The sequence below is a fragment of the Gambusia affinis genome, linkage group LG10 (genome assembly GCF_019740435.1).
Source record: "Gambusia affinis linkage group LG10, SWU_Gaff_1.0, whole genome shotgun sequence".
NCBI classification, from domain to species: Eukaryota; Metazoa; Chordata; class Actinopteri; order Cyprinodontiformes; family Poeciliidae; genus Gambusia; species Gambusia affinis.
The window spans coordinates 177635-197284 of NC_057877.1; the positions used below are offsets into that span (position 1 = coordinate 177635).

A 19650-nucleotide genomic window follows, 5' to 3' on the forward strand; every position below is an offset into this window, starting at 1 on the left:
TGGGCAATCTGAAGGCTAATAAACCCCTCAACATTAAGAAATCCCAGCAGATCAATATTGTCTACCTTTGAATCCATTGACGATATCCTCCAGCAGAGCCAAACCTGACATTACAGCTACATATATATTTATATACTTGTATGTTAAAAGGTTTGCATACTGGGATTGTTGACTTCTTTTAAATAGGATGGAATGTAAAATCTAAAATATACTCCCACCCCTACCCGTTCCCAAAGAAACCTCTTATGGTGACCACTTCTTATTTAAATGAACTAGAGATTTAAAACTCTCTAACTCCAGTTGAATCCCTGTTGTGTAGCTCAGGCACAACTCCTCTTGTGGCTGAGCGCAAAAGGGGGATGGAGGTTATATACATGTCTCTTTGGTGTTAAAGAGACAGAGACATGTTTACATTTAGGGAGCAATGTCTTTCAGAAAACCAAAAGAGAACATTCACTCCATATGGTTCTGGAGTATCTCTTAGCTTCCTTTAGCTTCTGCATGTGGCAGGTGTTTAATGTGGTTTTTATACAGTTTAAACTAAAATTAAACTACAATGTTTATTCATAAATCCTCTCATTGGTACAGTGTTTTGATTTGCTGGTTGAAACTTCTTTTTATAAACTAAGGAAATTCATCAATCCATTTTCTGTACACCCTTGTCCCTAGTGAGGTCGGGAGGTGTTTAGACTATTTTGGTTTAGATTTTATACTATGAACTAAAATTCTAATAAAAACTGCTGCCAGTATCGTGTTAAGGCAACCCATGATGAAAACTTATATATGGCTTGTATTTTTCTCCATAGACTCTGTGAAACCTCACTAAAAGGCAAGTACTCAGACCTGGATGGAAACCTTCATCCAACTCGCTCAATGGGGCTCATTAGAAGTCAAGAGCCTTTATATCCTGAAGACGCAACGGTAAGAGAACATATAGTACTTTAGTATCTTAGTAGGACTCTAACTCAAATATCTTTCACAATGTTCCTTAAGACAATATTGTGAAAAATATCTTTTGGGCAAAAAAGAGTGTGTCTCAGTTTGCCCTGTGACAGACTGGTGACCAATCCAGAGGTCCAGGGTGAACCCCGACTGGAACCTGGAACGTTCGCTGGAGAACCACTGATCAACATTTGGGGCTCAAGAAAGAAAATTGCTCTTTTCGCTGCATATGTTGTGAAAGCAGGAGATGTGATCCAGCTGTGCACTTTGCACACTTTTCCACTGCAACCCAAAATAGTTAGAATAGATTTGAACTATTCTAAATGTCAAAGTAAAATATCTGATGTCAGGTGCTGACTATAGCCAAGGACACTACCCTCTATTGTCATTGCCATTTGCTATGCTTGTTTTCAGTTTGAACATGTTTGTCCTGGCTTATTTTTCAATGCCTCTGGCTATGATTCTAAAATCGGGTGTCATTATTGAATAATATTTTAGTTTGTTTTCAGTCTCAAAAGGTTTTTGTAATTTTGCCTGGGTGCAAACATTTTGCTTGAGCTTTTTGTTTGGTTTCTTCTAAAATCTATGCATTGTTTATTGCATTCATGGGTGTTTCACATGGTTTCTACTACACCTGCATTAAATTAAAATCACAGCTGCAATATGCATGTGTGAAATATTGCAATCACAAGTTATTGCTTGGGTGCAATAGTTGGTATCCAAGTGACAGGCATTTACGCTCTGCATATCTAAGTAATTTGGCAAGAATTGGGAATTTGTCTTTTTTTACTTTATGTTCATTTAATATTTTTGAATATTTAAACAGAAAAGGATAAAAATAACAACAATAGGACATGCAGCACAGATACAGAAAACCAAACAGGAGGCATGGACATAAATTGCTATGGTGCTGTGACAATAGCTGACTGTCCCAAGCTGTGAAAATTTGTTGGTTGCCAACACTCTCGCTTGCAAATTCTTTTCTGCTTGCTCTCAAATCAAAAACCATTGCTTGGCAACCACTCAGCTAATAGAACGAAAGCGATACTGGATGCTTTTGTTTCTGTTTAGCGGGTGTGCCTGAGTGGCTACTATCGATTGTAGCAACTTGCAAAGCACACTGGATGTAGGGAGAAACACAGATTTCTGCTCTGTGTTACACTAAACATCCACCAGCAGTGTGCTCCTGATTGCTAACAGCTACTGATCTTAGGCAGACCAAAGAAAATGGTTCCACAGAACCAATGGTGTTAGAACCTAGTCACAACGTGACATCCATCCGTCCATCCATCCATGCACACATACATAATGGCATATAGACAACCATTAACAGAAAACGTATATATCTATAAATCCATCAGAGATGGAGGTTGCTTGAATTGCAGGTTGCTGCAATTGATGCACCCCCTAGCAGGAAACAAACGCACCCAGTAGAACACCTTTATTTTATTGGCTGAGAGGTTACCAGGCAACGGTACTTTTCTGCTCCAAGCGTGAGCAGAAAATGATTTGCAAGCGAGCAGAGAGGTTTGAAAGTGGAGACTTGATCCAAGTAGAGAAGGTTTGAGAAAGCACAGTGAATATTTGAAAGAGAGCAGAAGTTTGTAGTTCAAGCCTAACAAGTTTGGAGAAGAAAGACATGAAGTGCTGCTTTCAAACTGAAAATGAAAGGACAAGTATTAAAAGTTTTTAGAACAAAAGACATGAAATCCTGCTTTTATACTGAAAATGTGTGCTCTTGAATTATGGCAGAAATATTCCCCATCTCTTAACAAGAGAGGTTGTTAAGAGATAACAACCTCTCTTAACAAAGAGGTTGTTATCCTCTTTCTTAATGCGTTATAAATTAGATTTACTTATTTTATATTGGGAAGTTTCTCCATTTACTTTAGTTCGACCGGGAGTCCTCTTGCTATGTGGCCATTTTGATGGTGTTGTGACCTGGACCCCAGAATTTCAGTACATTTGATTTAAAAAAAATCACTTGTATTTTTTTTTTTTTTTATTACAAAAAAATACAACTCTAACCTATGGAATTAGAGAACTGGAAAGTTTAGTATGAAGAAAACAATATTGATAAAACCTTTGTGCTATTTCTTAAAAATATCTAAAGTACTTTAAGATCTGCCATAAGCACATTTTTAATAAGTATAGACCTGTGTCTGTCATAAGGTGTGGTGTGGAAGCGGTGAGGCAAAACGCAGCAGACCCAGATGAGGTGTAGATGCAGGAGTTTTAATAGTAATCAAATAAACAGGAAACAGTTCTCAGACCTGGCAGCACTGACGGAGCGGAAGGCTAATGCTCCCAACAGGTAGCGACAGGGACGAACGAGGACTTAACAGTCGACTCTAGACTGAGACGTTACAGACTGCGAAGACGTACATTAACTGACGTACACTGACTGAGGACCCGACGAAGACAGACACACACAGGTGACGCTAAATACACAAGAGGAAATCAGGGAACGAGATACACCTGGGGACTAATCACGGGGAGACAGGACAACACAGAGACTCAGACACACAGGAACTAGAAATAAACACAGGAAAACACAGAACACAACAGTGTCAGTTTTCTAAAATATTAGAAAAGGTGTTTAGTAAAAGGTTGGACGATGTTATTGAAAAGCATAACATTCTGACAGACTGGTATGGCTTCTGCAGGGTCAGTGTTGGGCCCCAAATTATTCAATTTGTATATAAATGACGTTGTGGGGTAAAGGTAAATATTGGAGTATCTAGTACTAGCATATTGGTATTTTCTGTACTGGAGAAAATATCCAAGAACTCAGAGGTGGTCACTACAGAAATGAATACATCTAAGAAATTGGCTTCAAAACAAAAACATGGTCTCTAAATTTAGATAAAACTAAATTCGTAATATTTGAAATTGCAAAAAACAAGAAAATAATGGAATCAAAATAACTGACTGTTAATTTAGAATGAGTCAGAATGAGTTTGGATGTCACAATAGATGATAAATTTAGCTGGAAACCACAGACTTGCCAAGTAAAATCAAAACTAGCCAAAAGTGTTGGTCTTGAGGGGAATAAGATTTGTTCTGGACTACAAATCTTTGTAATCTTGTACAAGTCAACTCAGCTCCAGTTCCTGCTGTCTGGATGTTCTACCCTCACATTTCTTTAAGAAAGTTCTGCCTGTTGTTGCTACTGATCTGATCCAAATAGTAAACTCATCGCTCTCATCAGGCGTTTTCCCCCAGGCTTTGAAAACGGCAGTAATCAAACCACTGATAAAAAAGAACAATCTAGACAAATCACTACTGCAGAATTACAGGCCGATCTCTGACCTCTGACCTCCCATTCATCAGCAAAGTTATTGAAAAAGCTGTTTAAACAGTTAAATAGCTTCCTAACGATAACCAACCGCTTTGACTCCTTCCAGTCTGGTTTCCGGTCTCACCACAGCACAGAGACTGGCCTAGTCAAAGTGTTCAATGACATCCATATAAATATGGACTGTGGGAGAACCACAGTGCCGGTTCTGTTGGACCTCAGTGTTGACCAGGACATATTACTGAATGGACTGGAGAGTTGGGTCGGACTCTCCGGTCCAGAGATTAACTGGTTTGAATCTTACATAAAAAGCAGGGATTTCTTTGTTTCAATTGGAAACTTCTCATCAAAGAGGTCAAAGGTCACATGTGGGGTACCCCAAGGTTCAATCCTAGGACCCCTCTTATTCAATATCTATATGTTCCCACTGGCTCAGGTTATAACAGGAAATAATATCAGCTACCATAACATTATGATGTCACCAGGTGACCTTTGACCCCATCCAATCACTGAACAGATATGTGTGGATGTGCCTGTTTGGAGTTGCCTTTGAAGCATAATTGATTAAGAATTAATGATGGCACTTGACTAGATGTAATGTTTTGATTGTCAATACTATGTTGCATGATTTTTGTTTTTGTGTTATAATGTAAAGCACTTTGAAATGCCTCACTGCTGAAATATGCTATAGAAATAAAATTTGATTGGTTGAATTGATTTGGAAAATAATGAAGAGCATTTTTTGTGATTGTAAGGAAAAGAAAACTGTGTGGAAATGGAAATTAACTCGCTATAGAACCACAATGAAATACTTTCCTGAAATAATCCAGATCCTTGTTCTTGTCATTTTGTCCTTACACTTGAGTAAGACAGTCTTGTATTTGTTGCATCTTCCTTTAGGGCTCCAGATCTTCTTTGGAAGGCTCTCGGCCAGTAGGACAAGTAGACAAACACATCCTGCTTCTGGTGCATGGAGTGGGAAATGCAGGTACAGAGTTGTAAATGATGAGGTCTGGGCTTCCCCCAGAAAGGTTGCTAAGCCCAGTGGTCAGGTTGTCCGAGATGGACAATCATGTTTTTTGTATATAAAGATGTTAGGCAGACAGAAAATGTACAAATATTACTGGGTAACTATATGTTACGCGAAAACATCGCCAGTGAAACGCTATCTAAACCCACAACTAATCTTAAAAGCAACAAATTAAAAAAAAAATCAAGCAAATCAAATAAAAATGACTAATCTGTGATTATAACTTATTGCTTTTTAGGTTGGCCAATTAATCTACTTCCCCTCTCCCAGATTTCACTAAATCTAACACAGAAGCTGTTCGAGGTGCTGATGTTTTTAGCAGCAACAGGGGCCCTTAAGTCAAATTCTGCTCAGTGGACCAGCCCAGCAAGATGAAGTAAATCCGCTACACTGCGCAGAGATGCGCAACAAACGGGAGATATAATTCAATGCTGCTAATGTAGCTTCTGTACGTCTTCCATTTCATGTCTGTTGAGGTTTTAATAAGCGCCACAGAAACTGTTTTGGTTGCCAAACTTTAAGGGACACATTTTTCAGATCTCTGCACGGCCGTGCGCATTAACTCTGACTGGCTTAGTAGATAAAGCATTTGATATGATGCATCGTATAACTAAAAAAATACTAAAAATAGTAAAGAAGTAATATTAAACCAGTGTGATGAGTGACCATGAGGCGAGCGTGAAGGCTGTGGGTGCAGTAGGTTTGAAACTCTTACCTTTAGTGTTCTCCAACAAAGCATGATTCCTCACAGGGGGTTGATGTAAATATCCATACAGGTCAGGCTGTGTCCAGTTTGAAGGGAGGCGTGCGCAATGCACACTGAGGTAAACTTCAGTGGCGTTCGCTCTCTCAACTTTAAATGCGTCTTCTATAAACATATCTTCTAGGAATAAATCTGCTTGGCCACTGAAACGCTCAGAGCAACAGAGACACTTGCAATCCCGCTTTATAAAAAAATAATAAAATTCTGGGTTAGCCTGGTGGGGGGGACTAGTAAAGCATGGTGGGCCGCCAGGCTTATGATACTCTGGGGAAAACCCTGTAAGGTAGAGATTGTGTAAAAGATTCCATTGTTTCATCAACAACTGCTGGAGCCACTTGTCAACTGTGAGGTCTCAAGGTTTATATGGATGTATGTTTTCAATTGTAATTCATTCTTTTATCTCTTGTGTAGGTCCAGAAATCACAGATGAACTGGTCAAGGTGCTTCGGAAGCGCCTGGATGAAACCACCCTGGACATCATAACAGTTATGCTTGTTAGGAACTGCAAGCTGACTCCTGCTGATGTGGAGGTAGTCTGGCTTTTCTGTGTCCTAGTATTTCTATTACACAAAAAACATTTCACATTATTTCAAATGCAATGTCTGTGGCAATCAAATAATGAATTAAATATTTCCAAATGTTGTCTGGTTAGTTTATCCAGCCAACAGGATCTCCTCCCACTGGAATTATGACCTTCAGTCTTCCAACGTATTCCCTTCCCTGGCTGCCCACCCTGGCTCACTACCTCAGACAGAACCTGCTTATCTTCCTGCATATACCGAAGTACACTGACAGCATTACTGTACATCATTTCAAGGTACGCTTGAACATGAAAATTGTGTGCCCTACTTCCTGTCCTATTTTCTGGACTGTCCATTACAGAAGGAACAAAGAGCATGAAGGTTAGAAGATTATTAAGGACAGGCAATATGACTTTTCAATGCCAAAAGGTGAATCCTCAAGATGAATAAAGAGGTTATCTTGCAGCACTGCAGATCTTTTTTAACAAGTCATATTTTTCAAAATAACTAACTGGACAAAAAAAGGAAATTCTTATAAAAATTTACAGTGTAAATGACAAATGCCTGTCTTAAAAAATAATTTAATCTACGCTCACTGGCCATTTTATTAGGTACATCTGTCCAACTGTTGAATCAGGCAATCACATGGCAGCAACTCATTGCATTTAGGCATGTAGACATGGCCAAGACGATCTCCTGCAGTTCAAACTGAGCATCAGAATGGAGACGCAAGCTGATTTAAGTGACTTCAAACGTGGCCTGGTTGTTGGTGCCAGACGGGCTGGTCTGAATATGTCAGAAACTGCTGACCTTGTCATGATGTCAGTGTGTTGAGGGGTTTTTCTTTTGTTTTCTTGTGTACTTCCTGTCAGATGTCAGGGTTTATTTTGAACAAAGTAATCTCCAGTGCTCCCTGTTAATTTAACCCTTATATATCACCTGTGTCTGCTAATTAGTAATTAGTTATTCCCCTCACCTGTTCTCCATAGTATTTCAGTTTGAGTTGCGTCCTTGTTTGGCGCAGATTTCTTGTCTGTGTTTACTTTGTGCCTGTGTCTCTCCGAGTTTGGACCTGCTCATTGTTGCTGACTGATGAAAAATAAAAGCAAGATGCCATGTTGCCGTGTACCTTTTAGTTCATCCTTTACCTCAACAACTCCATTCCTGACAGATCTACTGGGATTTTCACGCACAACCATCTCCAGGGTTTACAGAAAATGGTCTGAAAAAGAGAAAATATCCAGTAAGTGCCAGTTCTGTGGGCCAAATGCCTTGTGGATGCCAGAGGTCAGAGGAGAATGACCAGACTGATTTGAGCTGATAGAATGGCAAAAGTAACTCAACTAACCACAACTGAGGTTTGCAGGAAGAGCATCTCTGAACACACAAAATGCCAAACCTTGAGGCAGATGGGCTACAGCAGCAGAAGACCACACCAGGTGCCACTCCTGTCAGCTAAGAACAGGAAACTGAGGCTACAATTCTCACAGGCTCACCAAAATTGGACAATAGAAGATTGGAAAACGTTGTCTGGTCTGATGAGTCTCGCTTTCTGCTGCGACATTCAGATGGTAGAGTCAGAATTTGGTGTCAACAAGATGAAAGCATGGATCCATCCTGCCTTGTATCAACGGTTCAGGCTGGTGGTGGTGGTACATTGGTATGGGGGATATTTTCCTGGCACCTATTAGTACCAATTGTATTATTGCTGACCATGTCCATCCCTTTATGACCACAGTGTACCCATCTTCTGATGGCTACTTCCAGCAGGATAATGCGCCATGTCATAAAGCGTGAATCATCTCAGACTGGTTTCTTGAACACGACATTGAGTTCACTGAACTCAAATGGCCTCCATAGTCACCAGATCTCAATCCAACAGAGAACCTTTGGGATGTGATGGAATGACAGATTCACATCATGGATGTGCAGTTGACAAAATCTGCAGCAACTGCGTGATGCTGTCATGTCAACATGGACCAGACTCTCTGAGGAATGTTTCCAGTACCTTCTTGAATATATGCCATGAGGGATTAAAGCAGTTCTGCAAGTACCTAATAAAGTGGCCAGTGAGTGTATGTAGTTGTACTAAGAGTCTGTTTTGGGATTGAGCAATTAACTCAGAAATCTGAGTACATACAGTACAGACCAAAAGTTTGGACACATTTTCTCATTGAATTCAATGAGAAGATGTGTCCAAACCTTTGGTCTGTACTGTACATACATGTCTGTAAGCTGTCACTGTGTTGGAAAAGCATTTTTGGGTGAAGCCTGAAGGTTGTAATTTTTTTTCCTTTTTTCTGTTTTCAGCATTACTTTCATTTGAGCACTGACTTGGCTGACTCTGATATCTACCTCTACAATAAGCCTGGAGGGCAGGGAACAGGAGGCAAAGGTAACAAAATTCTGAGTCTTAACTTACAGTATCATCATGAGTGTAGTTTTTCTCTTTCTCTGTATTATCCATAGTCTAAAAAACTTTGGACAGTAAAAACTAAAATAAATTAACAAATAAATACATTAAAAAAAATAAATAAATTGTGGTCTAAGAGCATTTACCAGAAGAAACATAAAACAGTGTTAATAATATGGTTGGTTAGCATGTGGGCCCTCATTTTATATTTCAGAACTGCAAATAGCAGCAGATCATATTCAGCCTGCTTTTTGCTTAGGGATGTTAAGACCAGATGGCATTTCTGAGATGTGTAATGGGAGCAAAGCATGTGGGACACTTGCGCTTGAGTGAACTCCAGTGAACATAATTATTTGACTTTTTTCTTCTGCTGTTAATTTCAGACAAGTGTGGTACATATAGTCTGTTCACTGGAATATAAAAGTTGGATCAAATAAGTCTCTGCTGGGTTTGTTTCCCCACACTTGTGAAAAATAAATAGTCTAAGTATATAAAATGTTGAAGCTAGATTATCAGTATACTGATTATTTAACTTATTTAGAATAAGTTAGGGATTTTTTAACTTGAAGCATGTTATTTTGGAACAACTAATTTTGTGCTTAATATATTTTAATTAAATTGTAGAAATTCACAATTTGAAGTGTGCAAAGTTTACTGTCAGATGCTTTTTTGGAACAACTTGAAGTTTTTTATACTTAAAGTGTAAAGCATTTATGTAATATAAATGTGCTTGATTAGTCTGTATTAAGTTTACCATTTTTATAAATTAATTACATTTAAAGTATATTTAGAATGTCTTCAAAATATATAAGCATTATCCACTCACTGGCTACTTAGATTCACCTTTACTACTGCTTATTTACGCAAATGTCGAATCAGTATTTCACCTGGCAGCAACTCCATGCATTTAGGCATGTAGACATGGCCAAGACGATATGCTGCAGTTCAAACCGAACATCAGAATGGAGAAGAAAGGGTTTATCTCTAGGGTTTATAGAGATGGTTGTGAAAACTAGGGATGTCATTGGAGTGGAGGGATCCTGTCCAAGATGCAGGTCATTTTGGACAACAAACCTCATCTACTTCATGACGTGGAGACATGAAGTAGACTCCACGTCTACTTCATGTCTCCTGGCTGGATACAGGAGCACCATCAACCAGAGACTCATGTAAACAAAGTGAACCACAGAGCGACACAGAAAATTTCTGCCTGTCTCATGGTTATATTTGCATTATTAATATTTAACATATTGGGTGGAGTGGCCTATCAACTAATAAGTAATTTTCCCTTGGGGATTAATACAGTACATTTTATTCTATTCTTATAATATTCCATAAACCAGTGTTTCCCAAGGCACACTGTCCTTCATGTTTTAGAGGTTTCCCTGCTTTAATGTGCCTGATTCAACTATTAATCAGTCATCAATTCAAATCAGCTGGACTGAAGCAAAGAAATACCTAAAACATGCAGGGCAGTGAGCCTTGAGGACCAGGGTTGGGAAACACTGCAATAAGCAATCCAGTTCTATTCCTGAAATATGTTTTTATTGTGCAGACTTTGTGCTTACATTATACAGTGGGGAGAACAAGTATTTGATACACTGTTGATTTTTCAGGTTTTCCCACTTGCAAAGCTTGAAGAAGACTGTAATTTTTATCATAGGTACTCTTCAACTGTGAGTGATGGAATCTAAAACAAAAATTCAGAAAAATACAATGTATGATTTTTAAATAATTAATTTCCATTTTATTGTGTGAAATAAGTATTTGATCATCTATCAACCAGTAAGAATTTTGGCTCTCACAGACATGTTAGTTCTTCTTTAAGAAGCCCTCCTGTTCTCCACTCATTACCTGTATTAACTGCACCTGTTTGAACTCGTTACCTGTATAAAAGACACCTGTCCACACACCCAATCAATCACTCACAGTTGAAGAGTACCTATGATAAAAATTACAGTCTTCTTCAAGCTTTGCAAGTGGGAAAACCTGAAAAATCAACATTGTATCAAATACTTGTTCTCCCCACTGTATATCTTTATTAATAAAGGAATTAATAATGCCATTTTTCTGTCTTATCTTTCAGGCATTGCCTGCATTGCTCTTTCATTTGTAGATGCTCAAGGTTGCCCCTTTAGGGTTGCAGCTCATGACTGTCCCTCTATTCTAAAATATGAGCCCTGCTCCATCCCTCTTCACCCAGAACATTTTGAGGAGCTGACAACTGTGATTAAAGCAGAAGCCATCAACATAAACCAAAGTTCAGGTAATAGACACACAGATTGGCTTATGTTAGGATTGAGCTCTGGGACATTGTTGTTTTTTTATTCACAAACTTTATTTGGCCACCAGAGGTGGTGCTTCAAGCACTGAATGATCATTCTTGTGCAGTGGTGCTCAAAGTGGCTCATCAAGGGTCGGCATCCTGCATGTTTTAGTTCTCTCCCTGGTTTAACACATCTGGATCACATGATGGCTCATTAGAAGGCCTAAGAAAAACATTGACATGCTGAAAAGGTTGTTACTACCAGGGAGAAAACTAAAACATGCAGGATGCGCATGCATGGGTCGAATGCTAATGACAACGTCACCGGGGCCCTACATGACTATATAGTCACATAACACCTAGAACTCAATCCCTCAACCTTCTTGTGAGAAGCAAGGATTCCGAGGGACCAAGCACTCTGGTGGTCATCCGGGATTCATAGAACTGTAGTTATTATAGTAACTCTCGTTCTATTTCATCCCTACTGATCACCAGAGGCGGTGCTTCAAGCACTGGATGACTTATGTCAACAAGGTCACAAGGAATCTGCGACATCCAAGGGACAACCACTACACCACTCACCCTAATGTGATGTAGAGGTAAGCTGCTCCAGGGTGTGCACAGCCCAGCAACTGAGCTGTCCTAGGGTAAAATAACCAGCCACCAACCCTAAGGCATCATCTGCAGGCCCCCTGGCCCTTTGAAGGGCTGGGAGGACGCCGGCCATACTGTGTATCGGCTTGCAAGGGGCAGGATGGCCTGGCCCCAGCTTTGTCTCGAGCCCGGTTTCCCTGATCTGGAGCAGGTCTTTGGACCAATCTCTGACCCTGTGGCTCAGTGAAAGAAGTAGATGGGCACAAGGATATCTGTGAAGGACCCCAAACTGCCCAAGTGCCAACTGGTTGGCGAACATGTTTGTGAAGCCCTTCCAGCTGCTGCCTTGTTCAAGAGGCCTGAGCTGTACAATCCAAGGGTCCAGTGCTGCGAAGCCGAAAAGTTCCCCCGAAACTACAAGTAGGACCCACAGGATTCTCTTTCAAGGCTGGGTAAGTGGCAACTGCACCAACCACACATGGCAGTGATCCAGTGTGGCGAGTGTGCATCCAAGCTCCCTTGTCACAAGGGCAAAGGCCTGCAGAGGCAATGGAGTCAGACCCAGAGGCCTGGAGCCCAGTTTTGGAAGGTACTCACAGAAATGGGTCCCAGAGGCCGTCAAAATAGCATCGTCATCATTGACTGATGCTACGTCCTGCTCAGAAGGGAAAGCCATGCTGCGACCACCATTAGCCTGAAAGGACTGGAGGAGGGCCTTCATCTCTTGTGGACAACCTCCCTGCATTGGTCCATCTGGCTCATTTCACCAGCACCGAAGGTGCAGCAACTTTAGGCTGTTGGCCATCTGTTGTGGCAGCAATGGATTGTGTGGCACAACATCCTCCCAGTCGGTAGACTGCTCCAGACTGACCGACAAAGGCAGTTCGGGCAAGCATTATCCAACAGCACCCTGAGATGTTCCACACTGAAACAGGAAGGACACAAGTAATTCTCGTCGTTGGGCTAAAGAGGAGCCAGACAGGTCGAGCAGCATAAATTATCCAGCATCATACTGCTGAAAAGCATGATTAACATGCTTTTCAGCATGTTAATCATGCTGGCGACTCCGTTGTAGGAAACCCCCATAGTGGCTACGGACTTAGCTTAAGCTGAAACACCACCAGTGAGTCCAATAAATAACTAAAGATGAACTCAGCGCGAGCAGAAAGACCAGTGAGTCAGATGAGCCACAATAAACAATATGGCAAAGTAATGTAAACAGTAAACTACTGCTGTAGAAAAGAAAAACAAAGCTTACCAGTCATTACAGCAGCGACCACAAGTTTGGTAAAGGCGAAAAAAGAGCTTGTCTAGCCCTGGAGGGCGAGACTTACCCGCAGCTCTGACCAAACTCGGTCACAGGGCTACCAGGAGCTTGGGGGAACAGCGGTACACATAGAAGCAACCAGCTTCACATGACCACACACCTGTACTCAAAACACTTGCGTGCGAGAAGAACAAAAGGGATTGTGCGCCATGTTCCACACCGAGAACTAGGCCTGTCACGATAAACAAATCAATTAATTGCACGATAAATTAAAACTATCAACCTCACTTTAATTATCGGCTTCGTCGTCTCTTCCGGTCTTTTTCTCTTTCTGTTGATGACACTGAATGAAAAAAGGCTCAACTCCGCTGCTCTCCACTGACCCTCCCTTCCTCATTTCCTCAGTGTAATGTCCAGTTCACACTACACCATCTTAGAGCTGTCGGCCGATTGTCGGCCCATTTTCAAAACCTGAGAGATCACACATTGGCCCGGTTCGATCATGCTGTGTGGTGTCCAACAATGGGAACAAAATAATGGCTACAAGTCCCGTGAAGTCATTTTAAAACCAGACATTAATCAATGCTTTACTACAATCTCCCTGCAGTGCATGTGGCTCTAGTGTCAGCGTAACGTCCTGACTGAATGAAAATCATTAGAATCTATTTATGTCACGTTAAAGAAGAACAGCTGAAAAGTTACCGGGTTCATCAACTGCATAGCAATTTCACTTTCCATTTCCATTGAGTTAGTTATGTACATATGAAACAAGGAAAGAGAAACAAGAAGGGAAATGGAGGGCACCTCCAGAAAAAAATAAAATATATATGTAAATATGAATAAATAGATAGAAAAGTAAACAAATACTAATTGTAGCTAATTTGCTATAGAGGGAACATTAGTTGGTCTTGAAAGCAGTTGTAGTGGATTCCAAGTGAGTGTAAAATAATCAGAAGAGCCACGCAATGTTATTCTAATTTTCTCAAGTTTAAGAAAATAGAGAATATACCTAAGCCAGTGTAAAAACAAAGGGAGTAGAGTTGTTCTCCATTTGAATAATATTACTCTCCTAGCAATGATGGTCATAAAAGCTAGAGCACTTCCCTGAGACGGAGTCAAGAGGAGGACTTCCAGAAAAAATCCAAATAAAGCACTCCCTAACCCTCAATTTTTCTCCCAACCACATTGGATATAGCAGAAAAAATCTCCATCCAAATGGATGGCACAGCTAAAACATATTGATGATATTTGCATGGGACTGTTGGCATCTGGCTCATACTGAAGCGACAGAACTATAAATTTTAGAGAAACAGAATTTGGCATAATACACACTATGCACCAGTTTGCATTGAATAAGACAGCGCCTAGTACAAATTGAGGACTTATGTATCATGCCAAAATACATGACCAGAGCTCATCCAATAAGTTCCCCCCAATTTCCTGCTCCCAGAGACTCCTAATCAAGTTTAAAGATCTCAAACGCATAGAGGCAATTAAATTATACTGAATCAAGATAGAGCCTTTTAGCCTAGTAGTGGACGAAATTAGAGTAAAGGTTTTGTCAACAAGGGAGGGAGTAAAGGTATGATTTGCTGCAATAGGTTTATGAGGAGGATAAAGCCTCTAGGCCAAATTGATGCTGGAATTGTATCCAGATCTTAAGAGAAGTTTTAAAGATTTTATTTTTTGTATATGGAATGGTGGAAGATTGAATTGGTGAAAATAGCAGGGCCATAAGAGACAAAGGTTTTGCAGAATTTGTCTACATAACTAACCCGTCGTGGGGAGGGGAGGCTCCATAATTAAGTAAGGCTTTAAAATCTCTAATACCTCAATAGTAGGACCTGAAATTGGGTAAGGCTATCCACCCAAGTGATTTAAGTCCTTGTTATAATTTCCCAGTCAGCCTCGGAGTCGTCCCTTTCCAAAGAAAGTCAGAAATAAGACCATCTAACTGCTTAAAGAAGGAATTAGTAAGGATTGAACACATTGAAATAAACAAAACAAAAAACATGGAAGAACATTAATTTTGACGCAGTTAATGCAGGCTACCAAAGACAAGACAAGCAAGGACCAACATCAAAATCTTTCATTTTCAATTGCAGGGGAGAAAGTTTGGCCTTCTAAAGATCTTCAATTTTATAAGCAAGTTGAATTCTAAGATATGAAGAGTTATTAGACCTTTTAAAGGGGAAGGTATGTATGCAGGGGAAGGGATTTGGTAGTTAAACTGATGGGAAACAGTTTAGGTAGCTCACTCTTACCTAAATTTAGCTTGTGTCCAGACAACTGGCCAAAGTTTAAGAGCAAATGCAGAACAATAGAAATAGATTTGAATAGAATAGTTTGGAGGTTGGAAACATACAGAAGTAAATCATCAGCATAAAGCGAGACTTTAGCTTCAAGACCATATCTTTGTATGCCTACAATGTTTAGGTTTGAACGGAGCACAGTTGCAAGCAATTCAATGGCCATCGTGAATAGAAGATTTGTAGATATAAATTTGTAGATACTCAATGGGCACCCCTGTCTTGCTGAGCGATAAAGGGAGGAATATTTTAATTGAGTGTTGTTGGTCCTGATTAATGCCTGTGAATTAGAGTAAAGCAATTTTATCCATAAAAAAAGTGTAACAGAGACTAATTTTTTAAAATATTTCCACACAACTTGGTCAAATGCCTTTTCAGCAGAGATCAAGGCTTCTTGAGTATTTGTAGATGGCGAATTGTAAATAAATTTTAAAAGTCACCTGATGTTAAAGAAGGAGTGTCTATTGTTTTTAATGTTTATTTGCATTAGCTGCGCCAAATCCAATCTGGTCTGGGTGAATTCTAGTGGGTATAGTTGATCAGAAAGAAAAGGGGCTGGCTTATGTAGAACTATGGTTGTACCTCTGGCCTTACCAGAGAAAGAATGGAAGACATAGCCCAGCCAATCCTTCCCCAGTTTCAAAGGCTTCAGACTTTTTTTAGATGACTTTTCTGTAAAAAAAAAAACCCCAAAAAAACAAACAAAGCAGGAAACAGTTGGAGGCACTCTAACATAAAAACACAACTAACATGAAGAACATAGGAAAGGCACTGAACAAATCGCAAAAGCATCCCCCCAAATGTGTGAAGCTCAACCCCCCAAAAAAGAAAGAACCCATAGCCTGACCTTCAAAGGTCCTTGGAGAAGTCTGTACAGACCCCACCTTATGTAATATAACTAGTGGTAAAACAATAAGATGCATCTTACTAATACTACAGAGAAAAGACACATATTGAGAAAAAAAGAAAAATTAAATAAATTAGAAATACATAAATGAATAAAAAAAAGTAAGTATGGCTGCCCCTCCTCTAACATGTTAAATACGCAGTAGCATTAGGTAGAACTTCTGGAGATACAGATCCAGCCCTAGAAACATTATGGAGTCACCACATTTTTTAGATTCTTCTTTCTTCCTGTGCTCTCTACAAAGAGAGCACAGGAAGCTGCTTCGAACCATCGAACCTGCCGTTTGGCAAAGTTATCTGTAATACGGCTGGGTAGAAAAGGGCAAACTTAACACCAAGGTGAGAATGGAGCACTTTCTTCACTTTAGTAAAGACAGCCTGCTTTTTTGCAATAGCAGTGGAAAAATTTAGATCATTTTCCCATTTTCTGTTTTAAAGCTTTACTGCATTTAGCTGCATGATGAGTGGCATAAACATCAAAATATACTCTGATTTTAGCTTAGGAATGATCAAAAATAAAATTACAAGACTTACAAATATATCAAAAATTTAACATGGCATTGTTCCAACTTTTTTGCCTTTTTTTCCCCCCCTCATCAGGGGGCCTTTTGTGGGCTCTAGTGTCCCTTATATGACAGTAGGCTGACAGGAAAGAGGGAAGGAGAGAGGGAAAGGCATGCGGCAAATGTCGGCCAGGTCCGGGAATCGATCCTGCGACGGCCGCGTCGAGGACTAAAGGCCTCCAAATGTGGGTTGCGCTATCCCCTACGCCACCACAGCACACCCCTGTTCCAACTTAACCTCTGAATTCTCAGACATCATGAGCAAAGAATAGTTTCTCTACCATTAACTTTGACTGGACTCACTTTACTCTCATGCTCTAAGCTACTTTATGAATCAATAAGCAACATCCACTGAATATCATTCAAACAAAAGCAAAATAAAATTCCTAACACCTGGAGTTAGTAAGACATCAATGTTGGGTCTATTTTAGTTCCTAACCTGCAAGGAATCAAACAAAAACACAAATAGCTTTTCTGCAGAAAAGGGAAGCTGAGCCAGACCCGGAGAACCGCCGGCAAACACTGTCTGTGGTCAACTCCGTCTGTGGTCAACTCCGCCGGCTCTCAGTCCCCAACTGCCTTTTATTATTATTACAAGGAAAGAGGTTGGGCTTTTTCACACAGACACACAAAGAATGGATCAAAGACCTTTACTACAGGATGTTCTGGAACCTTCTGTGGACATGCCCTTATAAGGGCACAAGGCTGACTGTTACCAATTAGTTTCACAGGCAGCAAATGACAAAAGCAGCTGATGACACAGGAATGTGTAAATGTTTCTAACCCCCAAGCAAACATCCAAAAAACAGTTAATAATGTACCACAAGAGAAAGGAGCCAAGTAAACAACAAACAACATAATAATATGAAAACATAACCTTTCAAATAAACTCATAAGTAAATGAACTTAGATAATTTCTTGTAACAATCATGGTCTTCTAGCGTGTCCTAGGTGTTCCCCGGGGCCTCCTGTTGGTGGGACGTGCCCGGAACACCTCACCAGGGAGGCGTCCAGGAGGCATCCTGACCAGACGCCTGAGCCACCTCAACTGGCTCCTCTCGACGTGAAGGAGCAGCGGCTCTATTCTGAGTCCCTCCCAGATGACTGAGCTTCTCACCCTATGTGTAAGGGAGAGCCCAGATACCCTACGGAGAAAACCCATTTCGGTCGCTTGAATTCGCGATCTCGTTCTTTTGGTCATGACCCAAAGCTCATGACCATAGATGAGGGTGGGAACGTAGATCGACCGGTAAATTGAGAGCTTCGCTTTTTGGCTCAGCTCTCTCTTCACCACGACGGACCGGTACAGCGCCCGCTTGACGGCAGACGCTGCGCCAATCCGCCTGTCGATCTCCGGCTCCCTTCTTCCCTCATTCGTGAACAAGATCCCGAGATACTTGAACTCCTCCACTTGGGGCAGGGCACCCCCCCCTACCCTTTTTCGGCCCAAGACCATGGACTCGGATTTGGAGGCACTGATCGCCATCCCAGCCGCTTCACACTTGGCTGTGAACCTCTCCAGCGAGAGCTTCAGATCACGTCCCGATGAAGCCAATGCGACCACATCATCCGCAAAAAGCAGAGATGCAATCCTAAGGCCTCCAAAACAGATCCCCTCAACACCTTGGATGTGCCTAGAAATTCTGTCCATGAAAGTAATGAACAGAATCGGTGACAAAGGGCAGCCCTGGCAGAGTCCAACTCTCACCGGAAACGAGCCCGACTTACTGCCGGCAATGGGGACCAGACTCTGACACCGGTCATACAGGGACCTGACAGCCCATATCAAAGGGCCCAGTACCCCATACTCCCGGAGAACCCCCCACAGCACTCCCCGAGGGACACTGTCGAACGCCTTCTCCAAGTCCACAAAACACATGTAGACTGGTCGGGCGAACTTCCATGCACCCTCCAGGACCCTGCTGAGGGTGTAGAGCTGGTCCAGTGTTCCACGACCAGGACAAAAACCACACTGCTCTTCCTGAATCTGAGGTTCGACAATCCGACGGACCCTCCTCTCCAGAACCCCCGAATAGACCTTGCCAGGGAGGCTTAAGAATGTGACCCCCCCTGTAATTGGAGCACACCCTCCGGACCCCCTTTTTGAACAGGGGGAGTCTGAGTGGACTCCCCCTGTTCCACTCAGAACAGGGGGAGTGCCAATCCCCTGGATTGGCAGTTCCTCTGCCAATCCAGGGGAACTGCCCCCGATGTCCATGCGATATTGAAGAGTCGTGTTAGCCAACACAACCCTACAACATCCAGAGCCTTAAGGAACTCTGGGCGGATCTCATCCACCCCCGGGGCCCTGCCACCGAGGATATTTTTGACCACCTCGGCAACCTCGACCCCAGAGATTGGAGAGCCCAACCCAGAGTCCCCAGACTCAGCTTCCTCAATGGAAGGCATGTCGGTGGGATTGAGGAGGTCTTCAAAGTACTCTGCCCACCGGTCCACAACATCCCGAGTTGAGGTCAGCAGCACACCATCCCCACTGTAAACAGTGTTGGTGCTGCACTGCTTTCCCCTCCTGAGACGCCAGATGGTGGACCAGAATCGCCTCGAAGCCGTACGGAAGTCTTTCTCCATGGCCTCTCCAAACTCCTCCCATGCCCGAGATTTAGCCTCAGCAACCACTTGACCTGCATGCCACTTCGCCCGCCGGTACCCATCAGCTGCTTCCAGTGTCCCACAGGCCAAGAAGGCCCGATAGGACTCCTTCTTCAGCGTGACGGCTTCCCTCACCAAAGGTGTCCACCAACGGGTTTGAGTGTTGCC

The 19650-nt window shown here is 41.6% G+C and overlaps 1 protein-coding gene across 7 annotated transcripts in view; it reads left to right on the forward strand.

Moving 5' to 3' along the window:
• The window catches only part of szt2 (SZT2 subunit of KICSTOR complex), a 139594-nt gene that overhangs the window by 70281 nt on the left and 49663 nt on the right, over positions 1-19650 (forward strand). For all 7 annotated transcript variants that reach the window (XM_044130336.1, XM_044130331.1, XM_044130338.1 and 4 more), the window contains exons 45-50: positions 807-921; positions 5141-5228; positions 6445-6563; positions 6686-6850; positions 8865-8949; positions 11054-11233. In XM_044130336.1, coding sequence (XP_043986271.1) covers positions 807-921; positions 5141-5228; positions 6445-6563; positions 6686-6850; positions 8865-8949; positions 11054-11233 — 752 coding nt within the window. The remainder of the gene's footprint in view (positions 1-806; positions 922-5140; positions 5229-6444; positions 6564-6685; positions 6851-8864; positions 8950-11053; positions 11234-19650) is intronic.